The sequence below is a fragment of the Castor canadensis genome, chromosome 3, assembly GCF_047511655.1.
Source record: "Castor canadensis chromosome 3, mCasCan1.hap1v2, whole genome shotgun sequence".
Classification (NCBI taxonomy): Eukaryota; Metazoa; Chordata; class Mammalia; order Rodentia; family Castoridae; genus Castor; species Castor canadensis.
Genome location: NC_133388.1, coordinates 137367145 through 137394638, shown reverse-complemented (window position 1 = coordinate 137394638; position 27494 = coordinate 137367145). Strand labels below are relative to the sequence as shown.

At 40.6% G+C, this 27494-nt stretch overlaps 1 protein-coding gene across 4 annotated transcripts in view; it reads left to right on the top strand.

Annotated features, from left to right (window-relative positions):
• The window catches only part of Jph1 (junctophilin 1), a 77622-nt gene that overhangs the window by 38553 nt on the left and 11575 nt on the right, over window positions 1-27494 (top strand). For all 4 annotated transcript variants that reach the window (XM_020177098.2, XM_020177096.2, XM_020177097.2 and 1 more), the window contains exon 3: window positions 20586-20704. In XM_020177098.2, coding sequence (XP_020032687.1) covers window positions 20586-20704 — 119 coding nt within the window. The remainder of the gene's footprint in view (window positions 1-20585; window positions 20705-27494) is intronic.

Sequence of the window (27494 nt, the reverse complement as noted above, 5' to 3'; positions counted from 1 at the left end):
ATTTATTTTTGCCCAGACTGACCTTGAATCATGAGCCTCCCATCTCTAGCTATTGCTAGACTTTTTCATCTATAGTTAAAAACACATACAACTACTTTTTATTTACCACAGATTATTTGAATGTTGTGTATAGGCCTGTTATTTAGTATTCTTTTTGCTTGGTTTTTTTTTTTTTTTGAAAAAAACGGTGTCTGTGCAGCCCAGGCTGACCTGGAACTCATGATCCTATATTTACCTCCTGAGCTATTATGGAGTATTCAGTATCCTCCAAATAATAAGAAAATTTTGGTTGGAAGATATATTTGCCTCGCTGTACCCGAATATACTACCTCTAGCTTTACTTACCAAAGCAAAATAATCCATCGGATTTAATAGAAGGCAATCATCACTTAAAAAAAGAAAACTCTAATTTATGATAGATCATTTATTTTATTTGTGTGTGTGTATATATATATATAATACAAATTTTCCTAGAAATGAAAGTGCAGCTTCCACAATTAGTATTCAGGTTGAAAGGAATTTTAGAGGGCTGCAGTTTTCCAGTGGTTCTCAAAGTGTGTTTCTTGGAGGTCTCAGGTTTTATTGAAAGGCAGGGGAAAGCCAAGGAAGTTGAGAGGTAGCTGTAAGCCAGAATATATGCACTTTAGCCTGCTTATTTATTGAGAGGAGAGAATATGTTATATTTCCAGTAAGCACATTAAAAGCCAGGCGCCAGTGGCTCATGCCTGTAATCCCAGCTACTTGGGAGGCTGAGATTGAGAGGATCATGGTTCAAGGCCAGCCCAGGGGGGAGAAAACCTTCATTAGACCCCATCGAAGTGGAAAAGGCTGGGTGTGGCGGCACTCACTTATCACCCCAGGTGTGGCAGAAAGCTTAAAATGGAAGGATCATGATCCAGGCCAGCCTGGGAAAAAGGGGAGACCCTATCTCCAAAATAACAAGAGCAAAAAAGGGCTAGAGGCATGGCACAAGTCATAGAGTGCCTGCCTAGCAATCGCAAGACCCAGTGTTCAAACACCAGACCCGCCAAAAAAAAAAAAAAAAAAAAAGTAAGAAAAATAAACAAATAGAATTGTTCTGCTTGTGACAGATGGTGCTTCTGCTGCAGCCAGTCAAGAGCATGCAGGGTGAGCTCTGCAGCCCTGGTTTTAGGGCATTCTTCTCATTTGGTTGCTTCTGAGGAAGTGAAAACTGCTTAACAGTCTTGGTTCAACTTTCTACTCTCCATTTTAACTCTGGTTTATTTTCAAACCTTATACCCAGCATCAGGTAAAACTTACAAAAGTGACAAGAGTTCAGATCAGCTCCCAAAGAAACTGGATCCACAATTGAGTATGTTGTTCTAGGCACAGACAGCACCTTGGAGCAGGTCTTTGTTGCCCAAAGAAAAGTAGACATGTGACTCAAAGCAACGTATCCTTTGGCCATCCAGCAACTGAGCCATAAATAGAGGTTGTAGTGTTCCCCACATCGACTGCTGGTGCTTCCAGAGTAGAGAGAGAGGTCTTGTGGATTATAACCAGTTAGTGCTGTGCGTGTCCATAGCACACGTGCATGTCTGTCTTGCTTCATAATTTGTAAAATTATGAAATGAAAATTATTGCTTCATCATATCCCCACAACAAACATGTGGACAGTACCAAATTCACACCTCCTAAGACAAGTAACCTGCCCAGTGTCACACTGCATGCAAAGGGCAGGGCAGGACCCCATCTCCTCTTGGCCTCCCTGCTCCACCTGAGTATCTGTATTCACTGTTATCCTTCACAAAGGTAAAGGAATATATTAGTTTGGCACAATACATTGTTGTATGCTTTGCTTGGTCACTATTTTCCAGTTGCATTTTTTAAAGATACAGAAGTGTTGCATATATTTCATGTTTTTGTTTAGAAAGGGGAGGAGTAGGATTTTATATGCGTATTTTCTAGTGGATATGTAAACTCTGAGGAAATCCTTTTTAAAAGCCAGCCACACACTGCCAGGTGCTTGTGATGCACACCTGTAATCCTAGCTACTTGGGAGGCTGAGATCAGGAGGTTTCAGTTCAAGGCCAGCATAGGCAAATAGTTCCCAAGACCCCCATCTCCAGAATAACCAGAGCAAAATGGACTGGAGGTGTGGCTCAAGTGGTAGAGCACCTGCTTTGCAAGCACAAAGCCCTGAGTTCAAACCCCAGTCCCGCCAAAATAAGTTATAACAGCAGCAACATTGATTAACTGTGGCTGGACTACAGCGGGAGACTCATCCTGTTCATTTTTTATACGTTCTAGAGCCATGTGAATATATTATCTAGAATTTTTAAGTTATTAACTGAGCACGTATTCTGCATATGATGATGGTACTTAACCTATGTCTGGCATTGTCTTCATGGTCTGTGTTTGGGTTTTACATGCATCACCTGTGAGTCTCATAGAAACCTGAAGGTTAGGTTCTGCTGCTGTTCATGTTGCTAGATGAAGAACCTGAGGTGCAGTGAGGCCAAGTCACTGTGCAGTCATAATCCTGGGAGTGGTGAAAACTAACACATCCAGGCAGAATGATTGTAGACCTGCTCTTAACCTCTACAGGAATGGAGTCAAAAGACAGCAAGAAACTTGACTTTGAGTGTGTTCCAGTATGACGTAAGAAGTATTTTTATTTCGGCATTTTTGAAGTCCACGAATCCTGAATAAAATCTCCACATCTATAGAGCAAAGCCAGGGGAGCGATGACATTTCCATTTTGCCAATCTAACCCAAGGATTACACTTAATGCTGTGGTCGTAACCATGTGCTGTAGATTGAAGTACCCTGGATTTCAGTGCCAAATATTACAAATGCAAAGACACCTGAGGACATGCCCGGTGCAGTGGGTAGGAGGGAACAGTCAGAGCCTCCAGATGGCCAAGCACAGCAGAGACCAAGATGGGATGCTTGTGTGCCTCAGGGTGGCCTGGCAGGCAGGAGGCTTCATATGCTACCCAAATGGCCTGAGTACCCATTACAGAGGATTTAGCAGGTGTCACATGCTGAATCCCAGTGAACAGGATCCACAATTTAACCTCTCATCACCTTACAGAGAGCCCAGGGAGACCATGTAATTCAGTAACTTTCTTATCTTAGAGTAAAAGCATTTGAAGAAGCAAGTGTAGCTAGCAGTCACTTGTTATTACAATCCTTCATACTTTTACTAAACAAAGATTGCTTATCCCTGAAAGGTCATTATATACATGAGCCAACTCACACATGAGAAATGGTATGTTAATTTCAGAAAATTTTTGAAAATTGTATCTGGAAAAAAATGTTCATCTTTTAGTAATTCTGATGATGAGGAAAGAGCACCATGGGAAAACTCTGTAGCTTGATTAAGACTGGCATGTGAGCTTGGATACTTAGGTGAAATTCAGTTTAAACCAGCTCCCATCACTTACTCACAGGTAATCCAAGGTGGATTGCAGGAGCTATTGGCTGTAAATTTTGAGATAACAGGAGTTAAACCTGCCACATAAAAAAGCACTCAGTAAATGGTAACTGTAATTACTGCCATCATCAATACTTGTTGCTTAATACAGCCATGATCCCTGTGTATTTGTCCTTCCAGTGCTAACATTTTAGGGATCAAAATTCACTGGTCGGGAAGAATCTGTAACTCTCTTCTGTATATCATCCTGTTGCTGCCAGGTCACGACCAGACCCAGGAGCTGACTCCCTGGCACAGGGCAAAGTTCACAGGTCATCTCTTTGCTCATACCTTTGGATTAGCCTCTTGTTCAGGATGAGTGGAGCCTGGGCCCATGGCTACTGTAGACAGTAGGGACGGGATCATCCATTCACCCCTTCTTTCCTTAAAAACTTAGGATTTTGGCTCATGTTCCCTTTTTTTTCTGGCCTCTACCACTTCAGCTTTATTCGTTTATGTAATGGGTGGTTCCTTTCCTAGCCTCTCTTTTCCTTTCTTTCCTTCTACTGTCTTTCCTAGAAATAATGACCCAGGTTGTGTATATGTGTGTTATTTGATAATAAGTACAGGGATGCACACAAGACGCTACATAAGCTCTAATAATAAGCATTTCATTTTTTTGTTTCTGTTTTCCTGCCTTTTTTCAGACCCAAGTAAGAAAAATCTCTCAGAGATCAATCTTTCTCTCCTAAAACAGAAAATAAGGAAGAGCCCACCTCATGACCTTGCTTTTGGAGGAAAATCTGATGCCTGTTAGAGTAGTTATGTTAAAGAATTTGAGTGTTTTAGGGACATTACACTCCCATTATCTGTTGTGATGTGACCAATTATCCTCCATTGGCAGTATTCCTGTGGCAAGTTCTTGATCCAGGTAGTAAGTGCATGGCTTACTGCTATGGAGAATTACCAGGGAGAATCTCACATTTTTCATTGCCATGCTGCCTTTAAGAATGAGCCTGGGGCCAGACACCTATAATCCTAGCTGTGTGGGAGGCTGAGATCAGGAGGATCATGATTTGAGGCCAGCGGAAGCAAATAGTTCATAAGACCCCCATCTCCAAAAATAACCCGAGCAAAATGGACTAGCGGTGTGGCTCAAGTGGTAGAGGGCCTGCTTTGCAAGTGTGAAGCCCTGGGTTCAAAACCCCAGTCCCACCAAAAAAGAAAGAGAAAAAAAGAGCCTGTGATGGGTGTGCAACTCTGTGGTAGAGCACTTGCCTAGCATTGCCTGTGTTCTATCCCCAACTCTGTCGTCAAGGTTGGGGCAGGGGTGAGTCTGCATAGTACTTTAGAAAAAGTAGAATTACTTAGGTAATTTTCTTACCTAAAAGCGTATCAGGATGCCTGGAAATGCATTCAGAAAAAAGATGGCATCTTATTTATTGAAATTTGGAATTCACAGCATATCAGGATGCCTGGAAATGCATTCAGGAAAAAAGATGGTATCTTATTTATTGAAATCTGGAATTCACTCTCTGAAAGCTGAGAGAGGGTAGTATGGGATTTATTTAAAGTTGTGTTTTGATGATATTCAAAGCATAATTATATTCAGTGCCACTTGCATGCCTTCCAGTAAAAACAGACACCTCTGTTTTGATCCATTTTCTTACTCTGTGTTTTGCTCCCATGAAGATAAGTTTGAAAGTCTGTATCCCTGACTACATGTAACCAAACAGACTGCAGAAGGCTCCTCCTTCGTTAAGGACATTGAGAAGTGGTTTCATGTTAATTGACTAGTCTGTGCGGGTGAACATTGTTTTCACATAATATTTCTAAAATGGTTTTCCTGCTTCCCTGCTTGGATAATAAAGTTTATTCAGCAAAAATTCAAGCAGAAACTTGACTGATAGCAAAAAAGTTCTCATAGAGCAAACAGTCCAAGTAAATAGCTCCAGTGTACATAGGCAGATACCCTGGTTTCTATACTCAAGCTCTTCTGTCTTGCTAGAAGAATGTGATTTTGTAACCAGACTGGGTTTTCATTCCATGACCAGCCAAATGGGCACTTCAGTATTAGCGTCACGTATGTTAAAAGTCTCTAGGCCAAAAATCCTAGATTTGTGACATATTTCCTGAAATTTTAACTGTCTTCTGATGCCTCACAACAGTGGTAAGTCTGAGAACCTGAGCAGCTATTCTGAAGAATGGTGTTTTTACATTCTCTTTGACATTCAATGATCTGCCAGCCTTTCCAACCTGTCTTTAGAACTCATACTTCCTGTGTAGCACAGAAGAGGCAGGTGGGGAGGGATAGGTTAGAACCAAGTGTTTCCTAGTATGCCCATTTCTGAAAGCTCAGAAACTCAAGAAAGCTGGCTTTTTGTGTGAGTGCCATTTCCTTTAAGGCTCTCTTAACAGATACAATATATTTCATCAATTCATATCTGGAAATGGGTCTTTGGAAAGTTGTTCTCCTAGTATTCCAGTGGTACTCAGCCAAGAACCTGTGATGTCTTTGCTTTTCCTTTCATTGTTGTTCATGTTTCCCAGTTCACTCTTGAAGTTGTTGGTGACGATTCCATGGTTCCCTGGCATGGCTCATCCCTCCCAGAAGACTCCCACTGCCCCCCGACTGAGTGATAAACACCTGGGGAGCTGGAGTTGGAGTCAAGCCAATGTGTATGCTGGGGTGTGTATGATACAGAATGTCACATAGCTTGATTCAGAGCCAAAGCACAATTGGATTATGTCAAAAAGGGAAAAGGTGCCACATGCATTTGCTGTGTTTCTTCACAGTGCACGCCAATTTAAATATAGCCTACTACCACAACTTGTCCAGAATTAAAATAGCTCAGAACAAGTGGCAAATGGCAGGGAATAGGGCTCTTCGCCAGGAGATGGCTAAGGGACGGGAAAAATGGGCTTTTGAACTAGATTGCAGAGCTTGAAAATGACAGGAGATGGGACAGCTTGGGGTCCTGCTTGCATGGCTTCCATTCCTGCTGAGCAGAGGTTCCCAGATGAAGAGAAGACTGGTTAAATACTCTGAAGCCTAAAGGACTATTTCAAAAACTGAGAAAAATGGGCTGTGTTTTAAAAATAAAATCTGGAGACTGAATTCTAATTTAGTGATTTCTCATCAGAAGTCAAGGATAATACCATTGCAATTAGGCTTTCCAGGCAGAGGAGACATTCTTAACCCATGAATTTAATTACATAATAGCCCTATAATAAAACCTTATTTGACAAAGGAGCCTGGTATTGTACCTAATAATTTAAAACTATAAGCAGCTCTGATTTCACTAGTTCCCAAGGCAGTGCTAGTTAGTACAAGAGTTTTATCTAATATTTTCGTTAAAGTATTCATTCCTGAAATTCTTTAGTTTTTCTTGATCCCAAATCTGTCATAGTCACTGGGATTCAATAAAACCAAAACACATTTTATTAAAGGGTAAAAAGTAAAGTATTAGCCCTAAATGAAAACAAAAACTTTCAAATACTCATAACAGTGAAAACATTGGTTAATGCAGATATCTTTTTCAATGAAATATAAATATTAAAAAATGTGTTTATATTATATGTTTGTGTATTCTCTCAAAATTCTGTCAGATTAAACCTACCAAGCAAATATTTAGTACATCTTTAGAAATATTTAATAGATACAAGGTATTCATCATCTTACAGCATTTAAATTGATGGTTATAATTAATGTGGTTAAATTGATAGTTAAGATTACAAAACATATTTTAAAAATAATCCCAGGTCTTCCCATTATGTTTAGAGAAGAAAGGATTTTGTTTCAGAAATTAATTTCAGACTTTTAGATATAAGGTAGACAAGCTATTTTCTGGAATTATGCCTAGAAAAATATTTTAATAAGTAACTTGGAAGACGCTGTTTATCATATTGAAATGGGAGTTCAGGCCACAGTCCTCTCAGACCAGTATCAGACCTTGTTCACGTCTCCGTGTCATACAAAATTATTCTTTGAGCTGCTGTTAATGGTGATCTCCCAGAAAATACTGTAGAGAAGCGTCATTTCTAATTGACTGTTGCCAGCAGTGATCATCTAGTAGTGAAAGCTAAGGGCTTCAGAAAGGGCAGAGCTGCTGATGTGTACAGTGCCCCCTTATCTGTGATTTCATTTATAAGTAAAACTTTGCCATAGGTATGTATGTATAGGAAAAACCAGTATATAGCTCACTGGGTGCTATCCATGGTTCCGGACACCCCCTGAAATAAACACTTTCCCAAAAGGAGGCTACCAGAAAGGAAAATGAGTGAGTAGTTAGAATTAGGCAGAATTACCTATGTGCCCAGAGTAGCAAATAATACGAAAAGCATTGTTGGACATTTACAGGTCATTCAGTATGGCGAGGTTTTGTTTGAGGTGGAAAACAGCAGTAACTGACCATGAAGTGAGGATTTGGACAGCAGTGAAGAACACAGGAGAAACTGGCCAGGTAACTATTCTAGAGAACACAGATTCAAAAGCAACCTGTAACCTGGAGATGTGGCAACAGAAAGACAGAGAACAGAGGACATTCAAGTTAGTAAGAGCTCCTAGCAACATGGATGCCAGCAGCAGACACACTCCCATTGCTATCAACAATGAAATCTCTTTGTTGCACATGCAAAGATGCTTCTTAACTTTCCTTCTTACTCTATGGTGCAAATGCCATTTTATTCCAGTCCTTCCTGAAAAGAAGTCCTGTCTATCAGAGCAATGGTGTCTACACCTGCTTGTCCAGGGCTAAGGCCCCTTCAGGATGGACTTCTTCCAGAAACTAGTACTGACACTCAGAAGCATGTTACTATTGCTCCCTTTTCCCTGATGTCCCTCATGTTTTCAGGGTAACTGGTCAACCCCAGGAGACTCCACCTGAAATTATAAAAGAGCTTTCTGTATATGCCCTTCATTCATACCAGAATAAAGTATAGCACATGAAGTCCCATCTTCCATTCATATCCACTGCAGTATTATTTAGGTCTAGAATTAAAATATTTTTTACAAGTTTCCACCAGGATCCTAGAGAGGCTGTCCTGGCTACAGGGGTCTCTACATTAAGTGCAGGGGGACTTTTTACATTCATGTTTCAGACAGGAGAGTCAGCCAGTAAGGCAAGGACACATTCTTTTGTCACCAGCTCTGTTATCATTGCAGAACTGGCAAGAACAACTAATGCCAGTACTCATGGCTGGCTAAAACTTAGCATATTGAGTAATTCTAACTTAAAAGTCTAGTCAGATACTCTGGGGCAAACTGGAGACCTTGCTAGAGCAGCTGTCAGATACCAGCCAAGCAGCAGGTGGTCCTGGACCTTAATATCAGGTAACTGCTTACTGCCTCTCCAGAGTTCAACCTGACCTTCCCACAGTTACAAGATGACAATCAGCAGGTCCTGAATTCTTGGGCCTGAAGGGAAATCCTTACCTCAATGGAAATGACATCCTCCATTTCCTCCTCCTCTTGGGGATAACATTCCCTTTGTGCCTGGAATTCTTCTTGAGTGTCTTTGGACTCAGGCTGATTCTTCAGTTGGTGAGTAGTAGTTCCATTTGTGTTAATTCATCTGTCACTACAGTGTGGAGTCCAGAAAGGCAGGACATGCACTCCTCAGTAGCTGCAGCGGGCATCGGTCCATCCTACTGGCAAGCCCCAGAACCAATCAGTCCCACCAGGAAGATAAATAGATCTTTAAAGTTCGTTAAAATGTGCTTAGGGTTGATAACCAGGCAGACGGCAGGCTCCTGATCAGGAATATTCCAAGTATCACAAGCACTAAAGGGATGATGTAAGTTTTGAAGCAGTTCGCTACCAATCTATCAGAACCAAAAGGAAAAGATTCCTATTTGAGAGAGAATTTAACAAGATTCTGTTGCTTGTCTTGATGTCCACACATCCATCTGCAGAAGTGCCTTTGCCCCAAGATTATACCCAGTGTTACTTTTATTTAAAGGTACTAAACAGAAAACCAGTCCCCCTGATCTGTATATTTGTTTCTGCCGTTTTTTTCTAAGTATCTTTGAATAAGCTATTATTTCATCTGTTGAGTATCAGATGAAAAGTTTCCGTTCTCACTTTAACATAGCTGGATACAGGTAAACGGAACAGAAAAGAATTTGAGATTCTCATGAGGAAAAAGAAGAAAGTTTTTAAGAATTCAGGAAGAACTGGGTGGTCTTCTGATATTTCCTTTTAAACTTGGGGGCGTTAATTACTAATTTGGTGTTTTGTGGAAGGCAACTCTGAGTTGGATGAATTGTAGTATATTTAACACCACCTAAAAATGTTCCTGCTAAAGAATAACCTTGATGAAAACTGAATCTGTCCTGGAGTCCTTAGTAAGACTGTTTTCTAGACTGTGTTATTTCATTTGTAAGTCAGCCAAAACTGTTTTAAAAAATAGAAGTAGGAGAAGAAAGCTCACTTTTGCATTTTTCAGTAGGCTTCATAAATCTATTAAAATTAAAGACTGCCTAGAGAAGCAAAGAGACCAGTAACAGATTCAAAGAGAACGCATGGATGTAGGATAAACGATGGAAACAAATGAATTTTTAGAACAAAAGGTATAACTGGGAGATTAAATAATTAAATAACAGAATGTTTGCTAAAGTAATAAAGAAATCTCTTTGCACAACATATTCATCTTTGTCCTAAAGGTTAAGAGACCTGGGTTCCACACATTCATTTCACTAGATAGCTGTGTGACTTTGAATATATTTCTTAGTCTCTCTGGATCTCAGATACCTACAGAAGGAAAAGTAATTGTCACTGAGAAAGGACCATGGGTCTCTCAGAGTCTCTTCTAAATTACAACTGTGTTTTTTTAAATGTCAGTAAAGGAGAATTTTCAAGAGTCATGGCACTTCAGAGGTGTTCATGTATGTCAGAGCAATACTTTGTGCATGTTATATTGTTTTCCACAGTGTCTGTTGCAGAAAAAGGCTGGAGATTTAAAGTAAAAATAGTCAAAGACTTCTTGGTTGAACTATTGTAAACCAAGCATGAAATCAGTGAAGAAACTAGACTACAGTTCCTACCAGGACATGTGAAATGAATAAAGAGAATAACCATCCCCATTATATTTTAACATTCCTCACAATTCAGGCCTTTCATAAATTCTTAACTTCAAAATAGATACCTTGAAAATGATTCTGCTTTAGATGCAGAATGGTTTTTCATAGCTAATCCCAAGCAAATTCATGTTCACACTACTTAGCATCAAAAACCCAATAAAGAAATTCAGGCACATCTAGACAGAACAAAGTAAAAGGGCAAAGTGGCAGCTTAGGGACTTTAGAGAGTAATTTCAGAAAATATAAGATAGAAAATGGATGCCTTATTCCATAAGGGAGTGTTTTTCAACTATGAGTTCAAGGAGACATTGTAAAGGTTTGTGTCATTTTTAAGGAGTGACTGCTTAATTTTTTTGTAAGTGTGTTTATAGAATGGAATCATTTGAACACCATAGAGCATGCATTTAATGGGCATTTGAAGCAGTAAGTGTGGAGTGGGTTAATTTATGACCCAGTCACTTGGTCAGTTTGTCATGCACCTAAAAACCCCAGCTACCATCCTGTCTATAGTCTAGCCATTATGTAGTCTAAAATTGCTCTCATTCTTAGCCATACTTTAATTCCTACCCATAACAGGCCCTTGGCAAAAGACAAGGAATAGAGCACTGGTGTGGAAATTTAAAATAACAGAATTAGCATTTTTAATGTTCGTCATTATTTAGAAGGTTTTCTCAGGTTCTGAAGGGTGCAGCATTCTTACCAGGCACATCCAGGTGTTTTCTATGACAGTGCCGAAGAGAAAATGTCATGATTATATCTAGTTTCGTTTTAAAGACTATACATCCATTTTTAAATAACGTTCTCCACCTATTGTTGACAAAGGCATACTAGGCATTATTTGAATTAATGTATATCCTGTGGTAGTAAGCCAAATTCAGTCACAATAAGACATTTTCTATAAAATTTGCTATAGGAAAGACAGAGACCCTGTTTCAATCAATAGAACACCTAAGGCCATGAAAGTGTACATTTATATGACTTTACATTTATCAAGTTCCCTTTACATTTTTCTCTCAATACTAACTCAGCCCTTTCTATTTCATTGGCCCAAAGGCTGCTATTGGCTGTGTATACAGAACTTCAGGGTGAGTTACATAGTGATCCCCATCCTCCTGTTCCAGGTCTCTGCATCAGGCCACCTTCTGCCATCCCTGCATCTTCCTGAAAAGATAGAGGAAGATGGAGGATCATCTTGACCTGAACTCAGTTCTCCTGGTCCCATTCAACAATTCTCATACTTCTTTCTTCCACTCCTTAGAACCGTGTATGGTTCTGATGCTGAGCCCTCACCTCTTTCCTTCAGGTTCTCCCCACCTTCCCTTAATTTCTGCAGAAGACGAATCATGCACATCTATCTACAAATACCCTAAGTTAATTCTAAGTTCTTCATATCAATTGATCCTAATCCCAGATCAACTCTACAAGGTAATAATGTCCCCATTTTGTAGGTAAGGAAATGGAAGCACAGCAAATGTGATAAAATGGATGAGCACTCAGACCTGTCTGGTTCTAAAATCCATGACCCTCTCTGTCTCTTTCAAACATATCATCCTTCAAATAACCTTAAAACATTGGAATAACATGTGGAATCACTGTTTCCACATTTTTTCCTGTGTCCTTTCTTTCATCTCATCCAGAACACGTCTCCAACAATTGTCATCTTCTCAAAACTTCATTTTCTCCTATTCACTGAGCATCTTTTCCCACCTTCCAATAGGATCAGCTCTTATTCACGTAAAATACGAGTAAAAAAAAATATCTTTTCCCTTGACCCTGCTAATTCTTCTGATTACTATCCAAGTTTCTTCTTTCCTTCCTTTCTGGGTCAAAAGTCTCCAGCATATGGCCCACACCTGCTTCCTTTACTTCCTCTGCCCAGTTCCTCACCAACTCCCTTCCATCTGCCCTCTCAAGGGGGTCTTACCAAACTGAGCAGCCTTTGCTGTCCTTACCACATGGCAGGATTGACAGACCATTCCTCTGTCTATCGATACTTGTTCCAGCAACTACATAAACACCAGCCAGGCAGGCTGAGAAAGGCAGCTGCCCTGGATAAAAGCCAAATTCAGACCTGGCCCAGATAACTACTAAAAGAAGACCAGACCTTGCAGGGGGTTCCACCAGAAGTTCACCAGCTACCTGTGTCCTACCACCTCTCAGTGACATTGCTGTTTCCTCCAGGCCCCTACGACACTTTGGTCTTAATCCTCAGTTCTTTGCTTTTTGACTCACTTTTTGATGAGTGTGTCTACCTTTCATTAAACTCATCATGGTTTCACACTTCTGTTTACAATCTAGACCTTCAGTTTGCACCATAGCCCTGTCTTTCTTACTATAAATGCCTGTATCATGTAAAATCCTACTTGTCCAACACTGAGCTTGTTATCACCTCCGACTTACAGTAGGGTCTACACAATACCTATCGTAAGGCCATGCATCTGGATGCCTCGTTGGAAATCTTGGGGTTACCTCTGATATTTCTCTCCTCCTTACACATTTATCCACTTCACTCATACTTTTTAAGACATCCTGTATGCCAGCCTTTATGTTAGGGGCTGGCTAAATAGACATGAAGCCTACCCTTAAGTTTCAAAGTTCAGACATGTCTTCCTCAAATTTTCAGCAGTGATTCCTTTACTTTACAGCTGCTTCCATCATTCAGCTCTTAGCATGCATGGCTGGGCTTAGCATGGTGAATTCTCAACTCAGAACCCAACCTATGGGCTTTTCTGCTCACTTCCTCTGGGCACAGAGGATGCTCTGTAAATACTTATCCATTAGTTGATTTGTTTAAATTGCAGAATACGTATGTGATTTACTGGCCTGACCACTATTAAATGTACATTTCACTAGTACTACACTCACATTGTTATGCAACCGGTCACTCGAAGTTTTTTCATCTTGCAAAACTAAACTGCTGTATCCATTAAGCAACCATTCCCCAGTGTCCCTCCCTGCAACCCCTGGCAGCCGTCATTCGGCTTTCTGCCTCCACAATTTTGACTACTCTATACAATGGTTATTTCTCTGAGACTGGCTTACGCCATTCAGCTTAATGTCTTCAAGGTTTATCCGTGTTGTAGCATCTATTAGAATTCCATTCTTGGACTGGAGGAGTGGCTCAAGCAGTAGAGTGCTTGCTTTGCAAGCTTGAAGCCCTGACTTCAAACTCCAATCCCACCAAAAAAAAAAATTTAGAATTTCCTTTTTAATGCTGAATGTTTATATTATTGTGTGCCTCTTTTCATTTATTTATTCATTGACACTTGGGTTACTTCCACCTCTTGGCTGTTAGAATGCTGCCATGAGAATGGGTAAATAGCTACCTCCTCGAGACCCTGCTTTCAATTCTTTTGGGCATGTACACAAAAGTAGAATTGGTGGATCATGTGATAATTCCACTTTTATTTTTTTGAGGAACCATACTAGTTTCCACAGTAGCTTCAGCATTTACATTCTCACCAGCAGTGCACAAGTGTTGCAGTTTCTCTCTATCCTTGGCAACATTTATTGTTTTCTGGTTTGATAGTAGCCATCCTTGTGGAGATGAGGTGGTATCTTACTGTGGTTTTCACTCACTTTTCCCTCACATTTAGTGATGCTGAGCATTTTCTCGTGTACTTATTGGGCATTTGTAGATTTCTTGGAGAAATATCTACTCAAGTCATTTGCCTATTTTAACAAGATATTTTTGTTATTGAACTGTAGGAGTGCTTTACACTTATTGTAGATACTAACCCCTTTCCAATATGTGATTTACAAATATTTTCTCCCATTTAATGGGAGAAATACAGGTGGTTAAGTTTTAAAGCGATGTTTTAATCTTATTTAGTAGTAACGTTTTTGAACTTTAAAATGACACTCATTAAACTTTCCTTCAAAAATTATTGCAAGAATAAAGCATCCCTAAAGTTTTTATATTAGATTTTTCTTAGTACATAAACAACATGGTAAGGTAAATCTTAGATAAGCTTTATAAAACATTTTAGGTGAGCCAGACATGATGGTGCACAGCTGAGGTACACATGAAGCCTGGGGCAGGATTGTGAGTTTGAGGCCAGTCGCTGTGACTTAAGAAAGACCCTATCACAAAAAAAAAAAAGAAAAATTAAGGGCTCAGTGTCAGAGCACTTGCCTAGCATGCAGAAGGCTCTGTGCTCTGTGTTCAATTTGTGATAATAAAATATTTGGCATATTCCAATCAAGGATTGGAAAATGTACCTTTGACCTGTTTATTGAAAGAATATAGCTTTAAGCTTTAGTTTTTGATCAGATGTTATGGTACAAAGTCTATAAGGTACTTGAAACTGGAGACTTACTTTCCAAGCTTGAAAATTTTCTAGCTGTAGAAGAGGAAGTCACCTAAAAGGAGATCAAATAGTAGAATCTGCTATCCCCAAGTCATTACATGTGTCCCTTGAGCGCTGACACCACCCTGAGAGGAGCTGGAGTTCAGAAAATTTAAGAGCTTATTGATCTAGGAATTGGCTGTTTTGTTTAAATATCCTGCCCGATTCCAGAAAGTATTTGCAGGGTACTCTCATGAGTCATGTACCTAATAGCATTGGGAGTCTAAAACTACAGCCATGTGGTTAGCGAAGATAAGTGGTCACACGGACTAATAAGACTCGTTTTACTCCAGGTTTCCTGGTGCTCAACAAAAAGAGAAACAATAGATTATGTGGTTCAGGTTGTGTGATACAAGGAAGCAAACCAGTTTATCATCAGAGACCAAATTTTTCCTGGCACTACACAATAGGAGCATTGTTATCACCTGAGCCTTTATAAACATAACAGTGGTAACACATAATGGATAGCATTTTATGAAAGGCATGTAAACATTCCTCAGATGAATCTTGGCTCCTCCTTTCTCCCCTTGATAAAAAGCCCAGGATATGATACTAATTACTGTTCTGTGAAAGCATTTCTGAGATAAAGTAATGGGGTTTAACTTTTGATCTCATGGAGAAGAATCGGTTGTGGCTCAGACAGGCCTTGACCTAATCCCTGACTCTGAATGCTTTCAAAGCCTGTTTTCTAGTACAGATGTAAAGGTAAGGGCCCTTGAACTATCAAATGCCAGAGTTCAATAGCAATGTTATACCCTTTATGTACATTTTATACCTAGAAAACTTGCTTTTGCTTTTAGAGAAAAGAAAGATTTGAACTCCTGCATTGGCAAATAGGATTAGCTATCCACTGATGATGTAACTTGTTTTAAACCAGAATCTAAAAATTCACTGTGTGTGTAAGTCACTGGGGAGTGAACCCCAGGCCCTCATACCTGCTAAGCCAGCACTCTACTACCTCCCACACAAGAATTCAGTCTTGAAGTCACTAGTTCAGGTCTTTTTTTTTTTTAAAGGCAATTCATGAAGGAAATTAGCACTCAAGAACTAATAGATGAGAAAGATGGGGGCACCTAAGAAATCATCTTCCCAAATCAGTTTTACTGAGGGTGGAACTTTAGCAGAATCATTGTCTATTCTTCATCAGCTATGTCAGGTATTGATGTACAAAAGATTGAAAGTTAGAAGCTAGAAAGACATCTAAGGGTCCTCTGTGCTCCTCAGCATGAAGAGCACATACTAGCCCTGCTGAGGTGTTCTTACAGAGAACCATGTCAAGATTGAGAAACAGTGCCTCTGATTTTTAACTGAGATCTGTGCAGCCAGTTGCTCCTTGTCCTTGTTAGGAGTGTTCCTCGTTCCACAGACTAATTTCTTCTTAAAAAGGGCTGCAACTGTGTCTGCACAAGATAATTGGTTTTCTCAAATGTAGGTCTCACATAAATGAGTAATGTCACAGTCAAAGGAAGACTAGCAGGTCATATTTTTTGCATTTTATGATCCATGAGCCATAACCCAGGAAGGAATTTCTGATTATTGTCAGGCATTTCCAAGAGAAGCAGGAGGGAAGTGGAAAGGCGGGCAGGAAGATGGAGAAACAGACTCTCCCTGCCTTTGCAGTAACCTCGGTGTGATGACAAGATGAGACCTGGGCAGGAGCAGGGAGAACAAGAAATGTTTGGATTTAAGATATATTTTGGAGATAGCACCAACTGTGTTCACTGACAGTGGGGGGCACGGGGAGGCATGAAGGATGACAGAAAGGTCTTGGTTTGAGCAACTGGCAGCATGGTGTTGCCCTCAACCAAGATTTAGATTTTTCACATGCCAACTACTCTTATTTTCAAATTTCCCTATTTTTCTTCAGATGCTTGGATGTCAAAGAAACTCACAAGGACAGACACTAAACCTGTTTGATTACCAGCAGTAGCCTCTGCCATCAAGTTTAAGAGTTCTGTCAGTAAACTAACTTTGACTTAATATATAACAAATTTAAAAGAGACCCAAATTAGCATTTTTGAAGCAGTTTATTGTTGAGAAGAGAATAAATAACAAGTAGAAATACCGGGTGCAGTTTTTACCTTTAGCAGAATCATGATGCATTCTAGATTAAACTCTGCATCCCTTGTGTCAGGCAGATGTATGAAAGACTGAAAGCCAAAAGGTGGGGTGGACATCTGCAGGCCTTCATGTTCCTGAGAGGAGCATACACCTAATATGTTCAGTGTAAGGTTGAATATACGTTTTGTAAAAGCATTGTTGAGTTAAGAAAGATTGAGTGTATGTGTTTAAGGTCCAAAAAAAAATTGGGGAAACTAGTTCATTTTCTTCTGAGTAAAGTGACTTGAATGTTCGTCAGTCCTTAACGAAAAAAAGAAACACTTAGATACTCAAGTTACTGGTTAGAAAAACGACTTGCAATAACATTCTTAACTTCAAGTGATGCCTAGCATGCACAGGTTCCAGTCACTGGCACACCGTGCGCAGCTGACCTGGCAGGGCTCTGTCCAGGAGGGGTCACGCAGGTGTGCAGGGAGCCTAGCCAGCTGCGTGGGCTTCTGCATCTCAGCATTCACTCGTGGCTTCACTCGTATGCTGCAATTCTCTGCAAGTTAAAACTTTGTGATTCTCATTTGTGAAATGAGAATCTTAAAAGAAAGTCAGTGGTCAATGCCTCACTGAAAGGAATCGCTTCTCAGTGACTTCTCCTGCATTCAGTGGGGAAGATAATGAAATGAGGGCGCATGGAGATTCTTGAGGAGCCAAATACTTCTAATGACTGCATTCTTTTGATGAAGTGGCCTTGGGCATCAGGCTTCCTTTGTGTGTGCACATTTTCCATGTGACCAGCTGCAGTAGGGCATCCATGTCGATCACCCACACTAACCAGTCTGACCTTCACCCCAGGGGCAACAGCATGTACATCAAAGAGGCATGTGTAGCCCAGGATGGCCTGGGATGTGAACACATGGACTCACTAACAGCCAGAGGCAAGCCCAGACTGCACCTGTAAACACACCAGTGGCCTTGGCCCCGTAAGGCTGACGATAAACGGCAAACTCGGAGTTGGTGCCTGTTCTCTTCCACTCTGATGATAGATCCACCAGAAGCTCTTTAGCAGAACTCTGGGTTCAGGGGGGCTGTAGTGATGGCTCATCTGGCCAGCTGTACAGTAGCTCTGAGACCTGGAGCTGGGCTAGATGGAAAGTGCACTCTCTGTTTGGCCTCACAGGAAAGAGCAAGTAGGAAAGTAAAGGCTTAAGAACAAAAATGGCAAACAAGTCTTCAGGAAGGATAGATTATATTTGCCTATTGTCTAGTTCAGCATGTTGTAATGAGTGGCAGAGAGAATACTAATGTTTTACTTGACAGAATGGTGGTATGTTGCAGATGTGTTGGAATAAGGTGTTTGAACTTGAGTTTTGTAGCTTTATTCAAGTCCTAACATTACATTATAAGGTAGCATAGTTGTACTCTTACGGATTCATTAATTATACCTAGACATAATTAGTTGCTAGCTAAGAATAGCAGATAAAATGGAAAATCATTCTAAAATGGAAAATCATTCTGGGAAAAAAAAAAAGAGCTGAGATTTTCTGAGAAACAAAGGAACATTAACAGAGGGCATCTTCTGACTCTGGCAGAGCACACAAAAGTGAAGCAGCCCCTGTTGTCATGGATGGCACCACATGTTCACTACAGCCAGTCACTTAGGAGTGTGTCCTCTTAACCTCTGGTTTTATTTCCATTTCATATTTTATAATACCCTAAAGACAGAAATAATTGGAAACATCCTGCAGGATTCATAATATAACTATTTCAGTGCTTGGAAATAGGTCCGCTCATTTTTAATTAATGGACTCTATATTTTAGAGCAGTCATAAGTTACCAGAAAAAGTGACCGGAAAGCATGGAGAATTCCCATATCTCTCTTCTCCCCACCCTAGCCTCACACACAGCTCCTCCGTCTTGCATTAGAGGATGCTTTTGGTTCAGGTGATGAACCAATATCGATCGATACATGAGTGTTGATGCCCATCATTATCTCCAGGCCACTCTTCATGTTGTACAGTCTATAGATGTTGACACGTACACCAGATCATGTGTCCCCCACTACAGTGTTGTTTGACTCTCCTAAGAATGCCCTTTGCTCCACCTGTTCTCTCCTTCCTTACATATACCCTGAATCCTTGGCATCCACTGTTCTTTTTATTGTCTATACTTTTCTCATCTTACTTATTTTTAAGTAAGTACCTAGCTATTCCTAAGGAAACACCAATCATCTTTTATTCACAAAGTGGATCCTCAGTTAGTGCCAGGTAGTATATGCATTGGAATTTATAGCAGAGGATCAAAAGTCTCAATCTAGAGCTGGGTGTGGTGGTACATGCGTGTGATCCCAGCATTCAGTAGGCTGAATCAGAAACTCATGCGTTTGAGGCCAGCTTTGGCTACCTAGTGAGACTCTGTCTCAAAAAAAAAAGAAAAGAAAATCCCAATCTCTGTGAATCTTACATTCTAGTGCATCCAACCGCCAGGCTCAATTAGGTCCTAAATTAGGAGATGGGTCTGTGAGAACCCAGAGAGAGAGGAGGTGGTTAGAGAAAATAACCTGAGAATAGGGTTTCCTACTAGCTAGCCTCAGGTCAGACCCCATCTTCCCATTTTTCTTCTGCCGTCTGGCCCAGAAATTGGGTCTGCTGGCCTCCTTCAGCTCCACCTGTGTTTCTCCTGGAAAACCAGCTTGAGCATAAGGCCACTCTTCCCCTCTCCTGATATCTCTGAGATAAGTCTGTGCACCACTTTCAGACTTGTGTTATGCTTTTACTACTAGTCATATATAGCCTGCCTGGTCCAATAAAATATGATAAAAGTTTATAACATTATAAGAAACAGGTACCCATGTGTACCATCTGAAGACTAACTGGACAACCCTGCTTTGGAAAAGGACAATTCCCAGTTCTTTCACCTCCAAATCCTTTCCACACAGGCCAGTAGACATCCATTCCTCTAACTTGCCATAAGAAGCCCAGTTCTTTTCCCCTGCCCCTTCTCCCCAGCCCTCTAGAAAGATAAGAGGTTCCATTGTATAAGAACAGGCCAGGGCAAGATCCATTCTGTCCTCACATGCTCTGCCTTGCTGGTTCCTTTGTGTTTCATAAAAAAAAAAAAAAAAAAAAAAAAACCACTAAAAAACATTAACTAAATGTTAACTCTCCAGCAGTCAGGTAAGAGCCAGTGGTGCACATCTACCAACTACAAACCCAAGAGTCCAAAATTGGCCATGGTAAGAGTATTCACACCATGGAAATCAGAAAACACTACCAGTAACAGTTTGACTATGTTTTCCTTCCCAAAGAGCCACCTTACCAGCCCACCACTGAGCAGAATTTCATTAATCAAATTCTACCCTGATTCCACCATAGGAATTCAGTCCATGAATAATGCTAAATTAATTTTATGCTCAAATTCTACTCAATAATTTCAGGGATGAATGCCAACCAAAGTCAAACAGTAAGTTTTGTCAACCACACATAGGATCAGTTTTCACAGACCTCGCTCAGACATTTCATTTCCCTTGAAAGAATGATTGAGATGACTCACGGTTTTACCTGTTATCATCACTAAAGTTCACAGAGATGTGACCCAAGAAGTTGTTGTTCCAGGTGTCATCCATGATCATAATTAATACTTCTTTTCTCAGATCCAGATTTGCTTGTCCATGTGTAATTAATAAGGTGCCACCTTTGCTGACTGGCCCTTTTGTGCCCATATAGGACTGCACACGCCAGAGCAAAAGCTGACGCCGCCGACCAGGCCGCGCTGGCCGCCCGCCAGGAATGTGACATCGCAAGAGCTGTGGCCAAGGAGCTATCACCTGATTTCTACCAACCAGGTAAAACAGTTCTTTGGTGGGAGAAGTTGGAGCACTGGCTTAAGTTTTCTTTTTCTTTTCATTTAAAAAGTCTGTTTCATGAATCACAGCAATATCATGAAATAAGTGGGAGAATACAGTAATACTCCCTGAAGTCTGAGCATCAGCACTGGGAGTTGGAGTTAGGCTCCAGGGTGCCTCCCCTCCTGTGTTACCCTCCTTCCCCCTCACCTACCGCCTCCAGCCCTCCAACCCTCCCTACCCCCAACCACCTGATCAGCAAACTTTGAGCCAAGAGCTCTAAACAAGTATCTGATTCCTAAAAATTGTGTCTAGTGACAATTGCAGATTCTGTGACAGCTCCAAATTCTGAGGCACTCCAAGTCAGCAACAAGAGAAGAACCAGAAAGTATTGTGGGTTTTTTTTAATGTATCTGAACATTTTAATGTTCAGGTAGTTGAGATATAACTCAGTAAACCACTTGTAGAGAGGTTAATCTGCACAAATTAAGAAAATGTATGTCACCAAGGGAGAATGAAAGTAACAACCTCAAAAAAAATCGGTATTGATCATCTGTCCCTAAAATGTTAGTAGAAAGCAACAAATGTTTATAGTAAGTTTAAGAATTTAACTCACTTCCTAGTAATTTCCACCCCTTTCTATAATGGTAGATTTAGTCTATTTGTTTGTTTGTTTGTTTTTTTCCAAAACAGCTACTGTCACCTTTTTACATATGTTTCTCCATTGTTTTGTAAACATCTTTATAGTGATTGCTTTCAGAGATCAACAGATTTCTAGGTAAAGAGACCAAAATGGATGTTCAAGTTTCTATTAAAATTTCTGTTTTCTTGGTAAAGAATTTCCCTATGTTGGCTTTTATTACGTCGGTCAACCTGCATAACTAACTCCCTGTCGCTAACCCAGCACCCTACACAGTGTTAGTGCTCAGTATGTATTTAGGTCCAGGTAAGACAAAGTGAACAGAATGGGAAAAGCCACTGAAAATCTAGAAATTTCGCTGTAAGAAAGGGAGGAATGGGAAAAAATGACCTACAGATTTTGAGGGTTTGAGGGTCGGCTGTTGCTTCTTTTAAAGTAAATAGTAAAGGGTGACATTAAGAAAACTCAGCATCTGTACCAGAAAAGCTGAAGAGAGGCCCCGTTGCATTGCTCAGACATAGGTGCCTTGTTGAAGTCACAGAGGACTTCTCCAAGAGTTCGAGGTCAAGGGAAGCAATGAACAATGTATTTTCTTTCATGTGCATCTGTTTTAAGTCTTTGAGTAGGATTTAAGTCATTTAATGTACCTGTGTACATTAAAAGGGACTCTGCATTTTTTTCAGTGACTTCTGATAGAAATTTTCTGGTGTGAAATTAACTCACACTTTCCTGGTGTCTAAGAACCTTGGTGAATTAGCCCTTCCAGGGTGTGAGAACTACAGAAAGAGTCCAACAAGCCAGAGGGTTGTCCTGTGCTCCCTAGTGGCCTACCGATGGGAGAAACTGGACAGTCAGGAGACAGTGGGCTTAAGCTGCCTCGCAAGCAAACAAACTTAGTATTGTTGTCTGCAGATGGTAATTCTTGGTTCTGTTGTTAATTGTGCTGGGGACAGGGTCCCTCTAGACTTCTATTAGGTATTATTAAGAGGTAAATGATACAGAAGGTCATCTCACTTTCCCAGACTGAATGATTTTAAAGGCCTTTTAGGCTGTGAAAGCATTTGAGGGTAAGAAATATTGTGGGAAAATGTAATTGCACCCTTTCTTAGCTAAAACAGCTTCATGCAAGCACGTCGTCCCAGCAGTAATGAACACATCCCAGTAGCGTGAGATGACAGAAGGCCACAGTCCCCTCTAGCACTCTCTTCAGCAGCAGCTGGATAGAATATTTCCGGACTGAATGTTATGGCTTCTCTCAGAGGACTCTGCCTTTATAGGGTGATCACATCAGAGACACGTTTGTTAAAAGGGCTCTCCAGTACTTCGACGCCAGCCTGCTCACTTAATTTACATATCTCAGTTATAAATGTCGCCGTTGTTCAAAACACATGTGCCTGAACCCCGGGGAAGAGGGTGTCTCTCAGCTTGCATTTTGAACACTTTTCGAGATAAATTACCTATTTTCAGAAATTGGCAATATTTTCAAACATTTATCATCTTATGCCTTTACTTTAAAAATGTATTCTACATTTCAGTTACAAATGCAGCAAAAAATCTAGCCACATGGGCTAGGTTAGTAATAAAAAGCATACAAATGGGCGGGTGGAAATGTGTGTGTAGGAAGCAGTGTACACAGAGAGAACAGCAACTGCAGTGCGTGTGAGTGAGCAGTTAGGCGCCCCTAAGAACTTTGCCTTCTGAGGGTTAAACTGACTGACTGCTCAGAGGTTGGTCCAGTGATCCTCGCTTACAGCATAGCTTTAAGGACTGCAGGAGCTCCTTGGAACACAACTGGATATATGAAAACCTCTAAAGAATGAATCGGTCACCCTAGGAAATATAGAAGAAAAGTGAGTCACAGAGGCAGACATTGGCAGTGTCCATACAAACCCTGTCCAGAGGAGGATAAGCCTGAGCCAAAACCTCAGAGTATTGCGGTGGCATTGGCAAGGACATTTCTATTATGGGGCAGGATGCAGGGAACTGTGGCCAGCAGTGGATGGCTCTATTGGCAAGATCCTCCTGACTGAGGAAATGGACACATCAGGCTAGCTCAGCCTGATGCTATTACATAGCTGATTCGTCTCACGCAACTTGTCCTGATTCCAAGTTCACCAGTAACTCTTGGAGGTTGCCAACAGGAAAAGCATATACTGATGTATCAGTGCAAGTCCTGTGGCCTGGCTGACATTTACATTGCTCCTGCAAGCTAATGAATTGGCCTTCCAGTAATATGCATCAACCTTGTGTGCTTTGGTAATGTGTCTGCCCCCAAACTGTACTTCAGAGTGCAGATAAAATCTCATTCCTAAACCGGGAAGACCAAGAAAAAGCTTTTGAGAAGTACAGAGAGAATGGGCCAATAGGGAAGTTATATGCATGGCTCTTTGTCCCACTGTTTCAATTTAATTTCCATCAAGATTCTTATTTGGTTTTTAATTTTGAGTAATATTAAGTAGGTCTGTGCATAGGTTAAAGAAATTGAAGCACTGACTTTGAGCCCTTATAGGAGAAGTCTGCCCATTTCCCTAGACAGCATCCTCAACAAGTGTTACCTTCCCATGTTGAAGCATGGGGGTGCTTACATCCAGAGTGTTGTTTTTTTAAGGTGAAAGTGAAGAGTAAAGGCTTTGCTTATATTAAGTGTTAACTAAGCTTGCATTTCTGGTGTAAATTAGAAGTCTTTAGAAATCCAAGCATATCTTCATTACATAAATGCCTGTGTCTATCAATCATATGTACTATTTCTGGCAAGTAGAAGGAAGCATCCAGGAATAGATGACTTGCAAGGTCACCTCCCAAATCTAAAATCCTGAGTATACTCTTTCATGAAAAAGTGAAACTGAACAATCCACTAGTAGACATGAAATTGGTGATTCACGAGTTTGCTGTATTCTTACCATTGACTCCCATTACTCAGTTTCACAAATGTGTATCAGTTGCCAACCAAATACGGGGCATCTAGTGGATGTCCCATGGCTCGTGTTGAGTACCTGTGGTTGTGGTCATGTATGTTGGAGTATTGTTACAGGTGGACCATAAGGTCCTATAGGAAGTAGTCCTTCTGCTAGTTGTCTTTTCAGAATCTTTCAGTCTGGTCCTCTTTCACTGATTTGCAGTCTCCAGAGAAAATGTTTTCTACGTAAGGATTCCTGCTGCCACTATACAGCATCTGATATGGTCACTGCCCTGGTAGACATTTGTTTGGGGGAATCTTCATGGATCTCCTCTGCCAAAGCTGGCCCACTGAGGCTCACCTCTGAAGTTCAAACTGGATTCTCTGCTACTACCATCTGCCATTGTCTGTTCAGAGGCTTTATGCCAACCATGACTACTTAACCTTTCAGTGTCGGTGGATGGTGCTGTCATTTCATATCAAATGGCGTGTCATCAAACAGGTGACTTGCATCTGACTTCTTCGCAACGTGAATCCCCTGGGGGGAAATTCCCTTAGGATTCATAGATATGATCTAGAAAAACATGAGTGCCAGTGAAAATGCTGACTGCAACAACTCTAACTTGTCCTAGTTCCCCTCCCTGACAGGGTTCTGGCTGGTCCTGCATCCATCAGCTTTATGTGGCTGGCATTGCATAGCTAACACACATTCTACACAGAACAAGGAGCAGGCACAGAATGTGCCTTCCAAGAGAAAACAGGAGAAACTTCTTTCCTCTGCATTGCATTAAATGTCTTGTTTAAAATGCATTTAATCCTACTCTGGAAAGACCAGATGTATAGTCGTATATGTCCAGTTCAAACCACTTCCAACTGGATGTAATAATCACTGGGCGTTAGGTCCACATCTAGCCAACACACATAAATTTTGCATGCTTTGAAGCGCCTGTAGTTGAGTGTGTTCCAGGTGTGGAATGTTTCTTAATCGTTCACATTCTAGACTTTGATTTCTAATCTATTAAATCAGAATCGCTGGCATAGCACCCCAGGTGCTTCCGACACTTACTTCCAACAAGTATGCCCAGGAACCAGTTTATTTCCTTAGCCAGCCATTTTCCAATGATAATAAAGCTAGGCATTTTTTAATCTGAACATTGGTACCAAAATGTACTTACACCATTCTAGTAGTTTCTTTGAGCTCAACAGATTTTGAGTAACATCAGAAGCTCTGTTGATGAACGTAGGTGAATATACCTGAAAAAAGTAGAAAGATAACCATAAGTAATCATGCAAGACATACCTTTCCTAATACCTTTGGGACAAGAAAACTGTCCAAAGAAGCAACACATCAGACTTGGAAAGGCTAAAGTGATTAGACTGGTACTTGAGAGTTAAACAATAACTGCACCCAATGAAGTCTAAAATTTAGCTCATAAATCCATTAATTTGTAATCCTCCATTGGCCTAATGATTCTCAGGTTGGTCTGTTGCAAGGAGTGTAGTGGACATGAAGAGGTAGGGAGAATTCTCTTAACTGTTTATAAAAAGCAGCTGAAAATGTGTTTTGTATTCATGTATTATCAGTTTTCCCTTTTTTTTCAAATAACCAAAGCATATCCCTTTGATTGCTATCTTTAAATTTTTCTTAAGTTTTCTTGACCCAATATTTCTGAATCCCCTAAGTTTCCCCCAATAAGTAGTCCCTTGCAGCTGTCACTTTGTTGGGATCTGTGAGCACAGCTTCATTTCTGCCTCTGATTCGCTTCCTCAGTAGGTGCAGGTAGACTGAAGGCCACTGGGTAAATCCTAAATTTGTGCGCTGCACTTTCATGGTCTTGCATGATCAAAGTGGAACACATGAGCTTTTTGACAGCTTTGTTTCTCAAAGTTCAGTGGCTCCTTACCTTTTCCTTCCAGCTTTAAAAATGTGTCACTAATGTTTGCCAGCACCTATTATTTTTCCACTTTTTTCTCTCTGTATATTTTTTAAGTCAAACATTAGGTTTTTATGTGTCTTGATTTTAAGATAGAAAGATACCGGCAGTTTTTTTGGGAAAATAACTTTTATACCTATCTGTTAGACTGAAGACATTTCAAATACCTAGTTGGTTCGGTGTTCTGTGGCTTAAATTAAAACTCCATTGGCTCTAAGAGTCCGTTTTTAACAATATGTTCCGTACTTTGCGTGGTACGTTCACCACCACACATAGATGGGTCTGTTCAGTACTGCTGTAAAACCGAAGGACAGTGATGCCAAGTAAAATCAACTGTGATGACATTTTGAATGCAAGGGTGAGGGAGAAGTATGTAAACAACAGGCTAAGAGAATATACTTTATCACAGAAGAAGAGGGGATTGTAAAAATAAATCTTCAGTGCTAATTATGACAAGGCACTTCTGGGAAGGACCAGAGCAAGGACATGTAGCCCAGCACTGGGGGTGCAGCTTAGGGAGAGTGCATGCTTGACACACACAAGGCCCTGGCATCAATTCCCAGCACCAAAAGCAAATGAATGTCAAACCTGGGGGAGGCTGCTGATGGAGACAATCCCTCCTGTGCCCATAGTGCTTCCTTTTTCCACACAGGGCCAAGGAAGGATCAGAGAGAAAGATGGCACCTTTCACATGATTTTACATGGCACCTTTTCTTCATTCAGTGAGCTGCCTCTTGCTGGACCAGGGATGCATACTACCTTTTTTGTCACAGAAGTTAAAAGAAACTGCCAATCTAAAAAAGGAGGCACCTAACCGAGTTTAGGAAGGAAATACCCATTGTTGCCAATTGATCTTGATGGATTTGGGAAACTTGAATTCCAAAGAGTTGGATCCACCTTCTGGAGGATGGACATTTGCTAATACTGTTGTACAACCTGTGCCTATATGTCCCCAGGAAATCTCATTTCTAGCTTTAAAATATTACATTATATGTTTCTTGTGTTTATCTTGAAGCATCCCAGAGCTGCTGTTGCTATTTCCATATCAGTAAAATGGGAGTAAAAACACCTACTTCCTACAATTTTGGTGAGGCTTTAAATTTCAGGAAGTGCCTGGTATAATAAACAGCAACCTCACTCTAATAACTTATAACTCAGATCACCATGGGAATAACAACTACAAGTGTAAATGTGCAACGTGTTGTGTTGTGTTTTGTTTTTTGGTGGTATTGTAGTTATAACTCAGGGCCTCGCACTTGTTAGGCAAACACTCTACCCCTTGAGCCATGTCCCCATTCCTTTTTTATTTTAGTTGTTTTT